This window comes from Pezoporus flaviventris, unplaced genomic scaffold (assembly GCF_033815535.1).
Source record: "Pezoporus flaviventris isolate CSIRO_AGI_PZ_B2104156 unplaced genomic scaffold, CSIRO_AGI_Pfla_v1 ptg000035l, whole genome shotgun sequence".
NCBI classification, from domain to species: Eukaryota; Metazoa; Chordata; class Aves; order Psittaciformes; family Psittacidae; genus Pezoporus; species Pezoporus flaviventris.
In genome coordinates, this window is record NW_026892583.1 from 1,490,105 (window position 1) to 1,503,825 (window position 13,721).

At 49.9% G+C, this 13,721-nt stretch overlaps 1 protein-coding gene and 1 long non-coding RNA gene across 2 annotated transcripts in view; both read left to right on the forward strand.

Annotated features, from left to right (window-relative positions):
• The first annotated feature begins 6,242 nt into the window (after nucleotides 1-6,242).
• LOC133273700 (uncharacterized) lies at nucleotides 6,243-9,632 on the forward strand. The gene is made up of 2 exons (XR_009744917.1): nucleotides 6,243-7,778; nucleotides 8,868-9,632. It is a non-coding gene; the product is annotated as an uncharacterized LOC133273700 (long non-coding RNA).
• A 1,551-nt stretch (nucleotides 9,633-11,183) lies between these two features.
• Nucleotides 11,184-13,721, forward strand: part of HSD17B12 (hydroxysteroid 17-beta dehydrogenase 12) — a 92,267-nt gene continuing 89,729 nt past the window's right edge. Inside the window, 3 exon segments of the mRNA XM_061462193.1 lie at nucleotides 11,184-11,262; nucleotides 11,265-11,424; nucleotides 11,426-11,598. Coding sequence (XP_061318177.1) covers nucleotides 11,184-11,262; nucleotides 11,265-11,424; nucleotides 11,426-11,598 — 412 coding nt within the window.

Sequence of the window (13,721 nt, forward strand, 5' to 3'; positions counted from 1 at the left end):
TTAATTTATGCTAACAGTGGGCCCAAAAGGCAAAGGCAGCTTCTTGTTAAGCGTTCTGATGTTCTAAAGGAATGTGTTAATGAAGTGGAGGTACCTTATTTTATGTATGAAAGGAATGACAAGTAATAATATGTGCAATAAATCGGTCTGAAGTGAACTCGGTACGCTTTGTTTGGGTTTTGTTTTCCCCTCCTTACTTTTTGAAGGCAGATCTTGGAAGATGGTGGTGCCATGCATCAGCAGTTACCTGAACTGAGCCGGGCGTGCTTAAACCTCTCATGGGAATGGGATAGGAAAGGTTCTTGTTTCTTTTTCTTGATAAGAATAATCATAGAATGGTTTGGGTTGGAAAGGACCTGAAGATCATCCAGTTCCAACCCCCTGCCATAGGCAGGGACACCTCACACTAAACCATGTCACCCAAGGCTCCATCCAGCCTGGCCTTGAACACCGCCAGGAATGGAGCATTCACAGCTTCCCTGGGCAATGCATCCTAGTGCGTCAGCACCCTTACAGTAAAGAACTTCCTCCTTATATCCAGTCTAAACTTCCTCTGTTTAAGTTTTAACACTTTACCCCTTGTCCTGTCACTACAGTCCCTAATGAAGAGTCCCTCCCCAGCATCCCTATAGCCCCCCTTCAGATACTGGGAGGCTGCTCTGAGGTCTCCACGCAGCCTTCTCCAGGCTGAACAGCCCCAACTTCCCTTTTGACATGCAGGAGAGATCATAATTCGTTAACTAATAAATGAAAATGGGCAAAGAAAAAACCACTTTTGAGGTCAAATGAAAAAGGAGAAGTTGCTATAATAGGTTTGTTTTAAATTGCACATGTTGCAGTTCACTCCTGTGAGGATCTCCTCCCTTATATATTATATGGAGTATATATCCCTTGTATATCCCTTGTATATTCTGCATTCCTATATATCAGTAAAATGGATTCTGAGATAGATATGTACATTTACAGCGGGCCCAGCTTGAAAGTGAGACTTTTTTCATCACCTTTATTTCCTTTTCCTTTAATCAAGTTCTTCAGGCCCCTTACTAGATGCAGAGCAGTTTGGTTATATTTGCTATCAGCTGCTTATCACCTGCACATTCTGAACTGTGCTGCCAGAAGAGATGTCCTTTACCTCACTGTCTTTGGGAGTAGACAGACTGTATGGTTTGGATACAGTGGCTGAAGGTGTGCTCTGACTTCCTCCCTGTGGATGTGCTATTTATAGAAATCCTCATGGAAGAATTTTTAGGGAAGTACTTAAAACTTTAATGTCATTTAGGGTGAGATAACATTGCATTCTCAAATGTATGTATAATCCAGCTCCCTTGGGATGTTACCTGAGACCTTGTCTCTTTTTTCCTGCCTTTTAGATTGTATAGGTTTTGCATACAGCTCTTGGTGCATCACTGAAGAATTAGCAGAACCTTAAAGTGACAGAACATTGCTTTTCAGCAGGGCTGCCATACTCTATGAAGAGACTGTAGGTGTTTACTTGGTGGCTTTGCTTTTTGGGAGATCGCAAAGCAGGGAGTTAAGCAGTCATTGCTCAGCCAACCATTTAAATCTTGGTTTTCAGTCCTCAACTGTAGCAAGTTATTCAAAGAGAAAGAATTTGGTTTTAAGGAGGCGACTTCCCACTCGGTGGCCAGTAGAAAGTGAAGTGATGAAATCAGTGTAATCATCAGTGTATGTGTTAAGTGCTCCCAGTGTCACTTTCACTAGTTGCTGAAGCAGAGGGTTGCATGGATTATAAGGGTTAAACTTCCTTCACCCCCCTAGAGGTGAGGAAGTCATGTGGAAATGGAGGGCTGGTTGGAGGCAGTATGAAAGACTTGGGAGAAAAAAAGAGTATAAATTTTATCTCTAAATGATTTCTTGCGCAGTTTTTTCTACACTAGACATTGGGATGTGAGCTACAGACAGAATCTCACCGCTTACAGGACAGAAATGTGACTGTAAAGTGATTCTATGAGTGTGGAACGAAACACACCTGGTTGTTGGATTCCTGAAAAATACATTTCTCTTATGAGAGCGCTGAGGCCCTGGCACAGTGTGCCCAGAGGAGCTGTGTTTGCCCCATCCCTGGCAGCGTTCAAGGCCAGGTTGGACAGGGCTTGGAGCAAGCTGCTCTAATGGAAGATGTCCCTGCCCATAGCAGGGGGTTGGAGCTGGATGAGCTTTAAGGTCCCTTCCAACCCACACCATTCTAGGTTCATAAGTGTGATCCTTTAACAGAAGATTATCCCTATTTGTAGCTTCCTCTTGTTCTTTTCCTGACTTTCTTGAATTCGAAGCAAGTCGTGGGCTTTCCCGCTGAAACAGTGGGAAAAGAGTGTCAGGACCACAGCAAAGGAGGATATTCTGAGCTGATTTGGCTGTGTCATCATACGAGGCTTCCTGCTGCAAAAAAGAGGCATTTCCACTAGTGTCAAACACTGAACAAAATCAGAAGTATGCTGGGGCTTGGTTTGGTAGCAGAGGTTGGGAAAGGGATGGTTCACTACAGCCTGCAGCAGTGTTTTGGGGGTTGGTTTGTTTATTGCTGTTTAATAATAATAATAATAATAATAATAATAATAATAACGAGTATCTGTAGGAATGCTTTGGAGCCAGGTCGTCACTGCCAGTTCATTTTCATGGATAAATGAAAGAGAAGTGATCTGAAGAAAGTCTCCAGAGGGATAGTGATTTACATCCCTGAGTAGATGGTCTTCTGGTGGGGACGTTATGATGGTGTCTTTGGTCGTACTTCCTCTTATTCCCAGAAAGAAAAAACAATCAGAAGAGAGGTAACAGTAGGCGCCTCCCCTCCCATAGGGGAAAAAAAGGAAGCTCAGTACCTCTAAAATGGTTGTACAGTTGGTCCAAAAGCTGTTGGATGTTGCTGTTATAGCAGCATCTATAGGAATAGAAATAGCAAGAGAAGAAATAGGAATTTTGGCATTCCCCTGGTCTCTTTCCAACTTGTGAAAATCGTGGGATGAAAGGAAATGCCATCTTTGGATGTACTTTGTTTTCTGCAGTGCCTTCGTAGAGTCATAGAATGGTTTGTGCTGGAAGGGACTCATCCAGTTCCAACCCCCTGCCAGAGGCAGGGACACCTTCCACTAGAGCAGGCTGCTCCAAGCCCCTGTGTCCAACCTGGCCTTGAACACTGCCAGGGATGGGGCAACCCCCCTTCTCTCAGACTGTAATCAAAGCAGGATAGTTAATGAGTAGGAGAAAACTCTCATTTGTACTTGTTTCAGAGTAGCAGTGGTAATTTCTGTCTCAAGTCTTTCTGTGGAAAGAGAATCCAAATGGTTGCTACTGTTACTGTGTTCAGGGAGGTGACACCTTGGTTTAAATTACTAAGGCAAATTGAGTTTTTCTCTCCCACCTCAAGCATAAAGCAGCATTGAGTTAGAGAATCCAGTCATCGGCTATTTGAGCAAGGCAGTATTCTACTACCATAAGTTCCCCATCTTAATACTGTCCTGTAATGCTTCGTTTTGTATTACCATCCAGAACATCTTGAGGCCCTCTTGGCATCAAAAGATAAAGCTTAGGTTCCATCTGACTGTGAGAGGACCTCAGTTCCTGCCCTTGGATTTCTTTGCCTGCCAAAGTCCCATTGACCAGTGGTGAGACACAGTCCTATGTGAGACATGGGAACTTGAAGCTCTAATCTCATGCCTACCTCATCAGTTACATCTCCTAAGAGCTCCCTCTCATTCCCCTGAGGTATTTAGGGATGAGTGTGCATGTTGGAAGAACTCCTACCCTTTGGGCAGAGGAAAATGCAGTGCCACATCGCTGAAGCTGATGGTCAGGGCAGCCATCTGCAATGATGGGTTAATTGGGATCCAAATCCCTGTTGTGACGGGGAGCAACATACAGTCCTGGGTGTGACTGAATCTCCCAGGGTGTTTTTAAAGTGCCAGCTTGGATGGTTAGAACTTGAATGGCAGAATGGAGGAATTACAGAGAATGTGAAGGGAAAAAAAGAAATACAGGAGCATAATTGGCTGTTACAGATAGGATGCAGGCTTTTTTTTGCTCTCAACTTCTGCCCCTGGTAGGGTTCTAGTTGAATGCTCTGCTCTCACATTTCCACGTGGGCAAACAACATTGTACTTAATGGGCACTCTTCAAAGCATAGTTCATGTTTGTGAAGTACTGGAAGTGGCCAAGGCAAAGTCTTCTAGAAGTACCAGGTCATGGCAGGGACACCAGGGCTGTTTGGCAGAGAGATCCTTCAGAAGACACTTGAGGAAGACAGATTTGATATGATGGAAAGCTGGTCCACTGAGATATGGAGAAGGTGAAGTAGTTATGTGGAAGATAGAAAGCATTGCATGATTCCTATCCCATGGCTGCTATGAACTGGCTTGTGCTAGGCAGAGTCTCTTGGGGACAATGGATGCATTGGAGGGGGGTGGAGGGTGGGCTGTAGACATAATCTCACATTCAGTATACTCCACAAAAGGATGCAGGGAAAGAGGGTTGAGTGTATATAATGTAGTGCAGTGGGTGAACAATAGGTTATAGATGAGGAGACAAAGGTTTATTATCAAATGCAGTCCATCATCTGTGTCTGGAAGTGAATGCATCGTGTAAAGTGACACTGAGTGTTGGCACTGATGGGAGGGACAGTCATTCCTGAACTTTGTTCATTTTATGTGGACAAGCCTCTGGATCACTTATCTACAGTTACGAAACCAGGTAGCAGAGACATCCAGGATTAAACAGTGAGAACACAGTATTTTGTTTCTACAGGTGATATTTTCAGCTCAAAATCAATATATTGCAGTGGGCTGTAGGACTGAAGAAGGTTAATCTTCTGTTGCCATGGCCCATATTACGTCTCTTCACTAAACACATGCTGCACTTGGACCTGTATGCACAGTATGCACAACTATTAGAATTGTTTTGGAGAAGTACTTGTTTGCCACTGTTGCTGGTGATGGAAAAAAGCCCCAGTTTTATATGGATGAGAGGATCTGGAGCTCCCCATTGAAACCACTTCTGAAAACTCTTAGTGGGGAATGGCAACAGAAAGGGGAACTTGGAGATTTTACGAGAGACTCGTCTGTTATTCCATAGCAGGTAAAAGTGACAAATCCCTATATAAAGTTCTAGAAGTTTGTAGTGTGTTGTTCTTAAGGGGAATCGTAGAATGATTTGAGTTGGAAAGGACCTTAAAATCAACCAGTTCCATGCCATGGGCAGGGACACCTCACACTAAACCATGTCACCCAAGGCTCTGTCCAACCTGACCTTGAACACCATCAGGGATGGAACATTCACAACATCCCTGGGCAACCCATTCCAGTGCCTCACCACCCTCACAGTAAAGAACTTCTTCCTTATATCTAACCTGAACTTCCCCTGTTTGAGTTTAAACCCATTCCCCCGTGTCTTATCACTGCAATCCCTGATGAAGAGTCCCTCTCCATCCTTGTAGCCCCCCTTTGAATGGACCTTCTCATAAAGAGCAGTGTGCATCTGTACAACATGTTAAATTCACAATCTGTAAACTCACCTACTTAATATGCCAACTGCCATCTTGCTTTAGGTTCTGTTTAGCTTCCATTGCCACATTTGCCTGGAGTGACTTGTTGAGAAATTTGGGACTTTAATCCCTAAAGCAGAAGGACATGTTGCTGACACCCAAAGTTTATTTAGGAAGCAAGGAGTGTGTAGTGTTACACAGTGTGGTAACCTAAAATGCTTGCATGACTCAGTTTTAAAGCTAAGACTTGTTGCCAACTACACTTGAGTTTGCAGGTTCTTGCTCTTCCCACAGAAACTATAGTCAAGAGTGTGCAATTGCAGGATGAGAGCCATGCAGATGCTTGTCTTGCTACTGGTACCAGTTCCATCCCTTTCAGCCTGCTGTTGTACCTGTAAGCTCTGCAGACCGGTGATGATGAGCTCTCTGTGGTTGTTCAGTGCCTGAGAGAGCCGAGTGCTGAGGCACCTTGTGCTAAGCCCACAGGAGCAATGTAGGGGCTGAGAGTGAGAGCCGGCACACTGCTGCTGTCAAGGCCTGAGTCTAAAACATAATCCCCAAGCCCCTGCTTGCTGGGGAGCATGCCAGGAGTGAGGAGGGCTACAGAAATGAAGGTGAATGTGACCTGGCGCTGTGTGCTCATAGCCCAGAAACCAGCCGTGTGCTGGGCTGCATCAAAAGGACACGAGCAGAAGGTCAGGGAAGGGGATTCTCCCCCTCTTCTCCTTCACTCTGGGGAGAACCCCCCCTGCAGTCCTGATACTGCCCTGGGGCAACAGCACAAGAGGGACCTGGAGCTGTTGGAGCGAGTCCAGAGGAGGCCATGGAGATGCTGCAAGGGCAGGAGCAGCTCTGCTCTGGAGCCAGGCTGAGGGAGCTGGGCTGGGTCAGCCTGGAGAAGAGAAGGCTCCTGAAGGGGAGACCTTAGAGCAGCTCCAGTGCCTAAAGGGGCTGCAGGAAAGCTGGAGAGGGGCTTTGGACAAGGGCCTGTAGGGACAGGCCAAGGGGAATGGCTTGAACCTGCCCGAGGGGAGACTGAGATGAGCTCTTAGGCAGAAGCTCTTCCCTGTGAGGGTGCTGAGGCGCTGGCACAGGGTCCCCAGAGAAGCTGTGGCTGCCCCATCCCTGGCAGTGTTCAAGGCCAGGTTGGACACAGGGGCTTGGAGCAACCTGCTCTAGTGGAAGGTGTTGGGGTTGGAGCTGGATGAGCTTTAAGGTCCTTTCCAGCCCAAACCAGTCTGGGATTGTCTGATTCATTGGCATGTCCAGCTGGTTCCTGTGGAGTTCTTCACCTGGCAGGATGGACAGTGAAGGACCCATTCTGAGGTATTTTCAGTGTGCACTGAGGCAGGGTGTTTGGGACTATGGATTTAGGCAAAGACGCAGTGCAGTGCTCAGCACCGCAACAGCCAGGCCCGTTACTGAATCTGGCCTTCCTGCAATAAGTGTGAGTAATGGGAAGAGAGGCATGAGAGCAGAATGACTGTACAGGAGCTGCACTTGTCTTGCTAGAATGGAAAACATCTTTGTAAAGGGGTAAAATTAGCGCTGGGTACGAGAATGCCATTTAATGAAACAAATGACTACACCTCTTCCCAGTGGCAGGAGCAAAGTGACACATCCCTGTCCCGCTCCCAGGGCTGCTGCACAGTATCCAGGTTGGGATGAGGAGTGGATCCCAGTGCTGAGGGACCCTGGCCATCCACCTCAGTATGGTTTGCGATGAGAGATGTCTTCCTCAGGTACTGGGAGAGCAGGGCAGGAGGATGTATGTTTGAGACATGGGATGTGGTCTATTTGAGATGTGCAGTTGCTTCTGAGGTGTTCGTGGTAGCAAAGTCACAGAAAAAACGAATAAAATCGGTTATCTCCTTACTAGAGGCTCTTTTATCTCCTATTTGTTGTATTTTACTTCTCTCTGCTGTATTTTTCCTTTCTTTTTGTCTCTTAATGTCTTCCACTCTATAGTTCTACATCCTTATTTATTATCCACGTTTGTTTACTGCTGCTTTTTTCCTCATGCATGTCTTTACTGCTTTAGCTTTCCTGTATCACAGAGTCATAATGGTTAGGGTTGGAAAGGACCTTAAACCCCTTTCTCTTTTGTCTCTCTTGTGATCTGCCATCCAGTTTGGCCACCTCCATGCGATGGAGCAATGTACCTGGTGGGCTGAGTGAGGCTTGCATCACCTCCCTGAACCAGATTGCATCTGCAGTCAGCTGGAAGTGACTACATGCCTGAACTGACAAAAGATGCTGTGGAAACACAGATCTCTGGGGCAAGGTATCCTTGTTTACATGTGTGTGCTTGTTGCTGCTTGAGTACCTTCACAATGCCTGTCTGTTCCTTTGGGCTTTGCCGCAGGAAATGGGAACAGAGATGCAAAGCTCTTGGGAAAACCAGGATTCACCTTGAAAAGGGGGATATGCTGTTGCCCAGGAATGTGTGGTGACTGTAAGCAGGAGATCCAAAACCCCTCGCTTGACCTTTGGATAATTCTTTCCCTTCCAGTGAGTCCCTTTCCCTGCCTGTGACTCATCTTCTAAATGTAGATGAAGCCTCTCAGAGGACTGCCTTTCCCTCTGAACAGAGCAGCATAAAAAATAGCAATGCTGGTGAATAACCAGCGTTATTTTTTAACACAAAAAACCCCTTGAGGGCTGCCTTGCTGCTCCTGTGCTGCTCTGTCAAGGGATTTATTGGTTCCCCGAGAGAACAGCAGAGCAGGTTGTGTCCTGACTGCAATGAGAAGGCTGCTCAGGCACCAGGTCTTGGGAGCAACACAACTGCAGGAGGGTGGGCAGTAGATGTTGTAATAGGAGATAGGAGGGCTCTGACAAAGGCCAGTGAATCTTTCATAGCCCTTACATACCTCCTTCCCTGGTGCTGACCATCAAAATCATGTATAATATCTATATAATAGGCAGCATTCCTGTGGGAGCTGCAGTGTGGCTTACGTAGACATCCAGTAGGAAGCTGCCTGCTCCCTTCAGCACGTTGCCAACACCCATCTCCTTTCCTCCAGCCCCTGTGTACAGTCCAGCTGCCCAGTCCACTTCTGTTCTTGACACTGGTGACCTGGTGATCATAGAATCCCAGACTAGTTTGGGCTGAAGGGACCTTAAAGCTCATCCAGTTCCAACCCCTGCCACGGGCAGGGACACCTTCCACTAGAGCAGCTTGCTCCAAGTGCCTGTGTCCAACCTGCCCTTGAGCACTGCCAGGGATGGGGCAGCCACAGCTTCCCTGAGCACCCTGTGCCAGTGCCTCACCATCCTACTGTTACCTCCCCCTGTCACATCAGCTCTTGTTTTGTCTCTGACAGTAGCAGATCTCTTACTAAAGCCAAAGTGGTTCCTTTTCTCTTTTCAGATGCTTTTGCTGTATCCTGTCTCTTTATTGCCTGATCCCCTGGAAGACACAAGAGTGAGAATCAGTGGTGTGTCCTTACCCTGCAAACACTCTGAGAACTGCTTTGACAGCCAACAGAACCAAATAGTGGATGTAGCCACAGCAAGCTCCTGCTCTTTCTACCAAGTTACAACTGCTCTGCGATCCAAAGGAGTGATGCTTGAACCTCCCTCTGATCAACTGTGTTCTTTTCTCTGACTGTAGCAGCACTGTTTCTTTCCAACACACAATGTTCATGCAAAAATGCAGATTGAAGCAGGTTTCCTACTTTAATCTTAAGGAATTAAGGAAAATTAAGAAGAGGTGAGCTAGATCACTGTGAGGATAGATGCCTCCTGTTGTGGAATAGAACGAAATCCAGTGCCATGCTCCCTACCATTAGACCTGATACAACTGCTGTTATGACCAAGAGTCATACAGCAAGAGTCTCAAAATCAACCATAAACCTATGGGTCAGGCAATAAGTGACTTGACATTTCTCATTGCAGAGTGATAGTTTCATGCCTTTAATCTGCATCACTGCAGGCAGTGTATTACTGAATCCAGTGAGGTTTGAATCCCACTATGAATTTCATTGTTTTCCACAAGTGGATTATGAAGAGAAACCTTTGATGTCTATTAATTGTGTGTCTCTGAGTGAAAGGCTATTGTATGTATATATGTATTTCGTAACAGGAAATGTAACAAACATCTATTTTTATTACATTAATAAACCAGATAAACCTATCCAAGCATGTTTTCATTGAATTTCTTTGGTCTTGTTCCCCTTTGCACTTAATGATCCTTCATTTATACTCTCAGGACACACAGCTCATTGTATCAGGTGGTTGATGTCATACAAGTGCCTAGGTTCTAAATGAGAACTTAGAGTTTGCACCAGCCAGTGTAAGCACATCCACATGGCACCATAGTCTGATTGGGACCTCGGGGTACTCAGGGTGCTACTTACCTGTTGCATTTGCAGTAGGGTGTAAAACAGGCTCTTCCCAAAGAAAAAAGTAATCCCTTTGAGGGATTTAATCTGCTTTTGAGGAGCTCATGGCCTGTGGCCTGTGAAGCAGGTGAAAGGGGCATGGACAAGGAGAGGTAAATTGTAGATAGCTGTAAATCCATTCCGTTTACAGCATTCTGAAGGGCTGGGATCAGCTCCACTCTTCTGAGAGCCCCCCCCTGCAGTCCTGATCCTGCCCTGGGGCAACAGCACAAGAGGGATGTGGAGCTGCTGGAGCAAGTCCAGAGGAGGCCACGGAGATGCTGTGAGGGCTGGAGCAGCTCTGCTCTGGAGCCAGGCTGAGAGAGCTGGGCTGGGTCAGCCTGGAGAAGAGAAGGCTCCTGAAAGGGAGACCTTAGAGCAGCTCCAGTGCCTAAAGGGGCTGCAGGAAACCTGGAGAGGGGCTTGGGACAAGGGATGTAGGGACAGGCCAAGGGGAATGGCTTTAACCTGCCAGAGGGGAGACTGAGATGAGCTCTTAGGCAGAAGCTCTTCCCTGTGAGGGTGCTGAGGCGCTGGCACAGGGTGCCCAGAGAAGCTGTGGCTGCCCCATCCCTGGCAGTGTTCAAGGCCAGGTTGGACACAGGGGCTTGGAGCAAGCTGCTCTAGTGGAAGGGGTCCCTGCCCGTGGCAGGGGTTGGAACTGGGTGAGCTTTAAGGTCCCTTCCAACCCAAACCAGGCTGGCATTTCCCAGGCAGAGAAAGGCAAGGCAGCGCATGGAACCCCTCTCCATGCCGCCTGTCACTGACCCCTCACAAAACCCCATCCAGAGGAGGTTCCCTGCTGCTTTGTAACCAGATCCTTGTCAAACCAACCCTATAAAAGGCTGGCTCTGGACAAAGACGTCGACACTGGTTGCAAAAGTCCCCTTTTAAAGCCACCCGTCCCCTCCAGCCCCGCAGCTGCTGGGCTTTGGTTGACCCACTCCTTGCTCCAGGCTGCCCCTAACCTCCCGTGTTCCTGAGGCATTCCCGTCCCTCCAGCCTCCACTGGGAGCTGTGTCCGTGCCTCAGCCCCTGCTCCCGTCCCTGTTCCCGTCCCTGTTCCCAGTCCCACCCCTCCTCCAGCCACCGCTCCCCGCACTGCGGGCGGGGGGGGGGGGGGGGGGGGAGCCCGTGGACGTATTCAGCTGCGAGAGGCGGAGCCTCAGCATTTTATGAATGGGCTCATATGACGTCAACGAGGGCGGGAAGAGGGCTCCCGTCTTCCACCAATCCTGCTCGCCCCCTTGGCGGCCGGACCAATCAGAGCACGACAACCGTGTGACGGCCATCCTCACCGCCCAATGGCCGCGAGAGAGCGGTGCCAACCACGTGGTGCGCAGGCCGCAAGTAGTACGGGGGCGTGCGGCCGCTCGCGCCCTGCCCCCCCCTCCTTTCCGCCGTGAAAGGGCGGGGCCGGCCGCGTTGCCCGGTTACCGGGTGATTGACGCGCCCCTCAGCCAATGGCAGCGCGGCGGGGGCGGGCGCCGTGACGGCTGCGGGCCGGCGGTGGCCGGGAGGGCTCAGTGCGGCCGTGGCTCCTGTGCGGCATGGCGGGTCCGGGCGCGCTGCCGCCCGCCGCGCTGCTCTACTGGGTGGGCGCGCTGGGCACGGCCTGCGCCGCCGCGCTCGCCTCGTACCGCCTGCTGGCGGCCTTCCGCGTGTGGGTGCTGCGCAGCGGCGCCGCCGATGTGGGGCCGGCGCTGGGCGCCTGGGCAGGTGAGTGCGCGTCCGGCCCAAGGGGGTGCGCGGCGCGGCGCGGCCCCGGCTCCGGCTCCGCGGCGGTGAGGGCCCGGCGGGTGCGCGGGGTCCGTGCGTGCGTGCCCCCGGCGCGCGGGGTTGGCTGGGGCGGGCGCGCCTCGGGCAGAGCGGGGGCCGCGGGGTCGGTTCCCGCGCCCGCGCCCGGCCGCCGTTTCCCGCGGGGACGGTCTTGGCGCGCCCGCCCTCTCCGCGCGGGCCGCGCACCTCATCGCTGACGTCACGCCCCCCCCGTCGGAGGAGCGGGGCTCTCCCCCCTTCCGCTGTTACCGCGGCATCGAGCAGAGCCGAGCGCGCCCCGGGTTCGGGACCGGTGTGAGACTGGAGCCGGGGCGGTGTGGAAGTTGTGCAGGGCCCGGCGATGGTGCCGGTGAGGGCGCTTCGGGAGCGGGTCAAAGCGCCAGTGGCCATCAGTAGAGAAAGGGGTGATGAGCGATGGTCCGCTGACCGGTTACAGCATCCCAGGACGCAGGGCTGGAAGTGCGGCACGGGGTGTTAGGAGGGCTCTGGCAGGGCTGCATGGCGATAACTTTCCTCAGTTCTCCGTTTCCCCGTGGCAGGAATCCTGCTGGGAACAGTCGTTTCTTCCATCTTAGTCTGACACTGCTGTATCATTAATGAATGATGAGGAATTAGCAATTGCTCCTCTGTCAGAGTGACAGATGAGGCCAAGAGGATTCTCAGACCTATTCCTACCAAAGGCAGCGGGAAGGGGAAGTCCAGGATCGGGTTGGGAATTGATAAAATGGGCCTTAAATGTAGGTGCAGAGCGGAAGAGGTGTGAGTTTAGAGAGGAGGTGGTGGTTCCAAAGGTCCTTCCCTCGGGGAGCAGGAGGGGATCGAGTGCTGAGGCTGCAGCTGGCTCTGGGTGCAGGTCTATAGGTGCAGCAGCCCCCAGTGGGCTGGGGTAGTAGATGTGGTTCCCCATAACCCTCAACAGGTGACACAGAACTCGTACTTGAGCACAGGGTTGGGTGATTGAATGAGTGAGATGCTGGTGAACCAGCAGGGCTCTTGGCAGCATCACCCCAGGGCGTGCCATGGGTCCTGCATGCATAGGCTTGAAATGCAGCAGCAATGCTTTGGACAAGTGGCAGTGTTATATAGAGGTGATTAGGGCCCATGTCTTCTAGCTAGATAAATGGTGTGCCAGTTAAAAGATAAGGGTGGCACAGGGGACCCAAAGCCTCTTTGACTTCCTAATGTTGGGTTTGAATATGTTATTGTATTATCAGTTGCCTGCTGACCTCTGGTGCATCACAGAAGTCTTGGTTGCTGCCTCAATTTGTTCTGCATTGTTTCAAGCATGGGAGTTGGCAGTGCTTGAGTAACCCGCTCTGTGGTTCTATGCAATACCAGCTTATTGCTGGAACCACAACCTGCAGACAACGGATCTTCCCTCAGCCACATTCTCAAACATCCCATGAGCAGAGAACTGCAATGGGAATGTCCTCTGTCGCTTCCCTACAAGCACAGGCAGCAGCAGGCCGTTGTGTGTGGCTTACAGACGTTACTGTTTCCCTGTGCCATGATCATGATGTTCAAGGCATGAAGGAGCATTGGCAGTCCAGCTGGATTCCCTGTGCTTGTTACTGCTGCTCTGAAGTGGGAGCTCTGATGCAACATCCAGGAGGATGGAGAAACAGGATGATGGTGTCTGCTAGCTTAGACCCGAGCTGTCACTGTATGAAGAAATGTGCCCATCATCAGGTAGCTGTTGTATGGGTTTCTCAGTCTGAATAAGCACAGAGGTGGTTTGCCTTCAGGTGCTTTGTGGCAATAGGCTGGGGAGGCTCTCTATTGCCTTTCCTCTTGGGAAGGAGGATGGAGGCGGTTGCAGATACATTGGGTAACCTTGAGAACTAGCAAATCACTAAATTATACTGTAGGAAGAAGTGCATCTCCTCCCTCTTCCTCTTCTAAAACCAATGGGTTTGATGCTAATGAACTGCTGTGATTACTGTGACAATGCATTCTTTCGACTGCACAACTAGAAAGCAACTTTGCAGCAGCTAGAAAGCCCCTTTTTGTGAGGGATCCTCAGTGCTCTTTAACTCTTCCCCATACATCTGGAAATGAGTTGC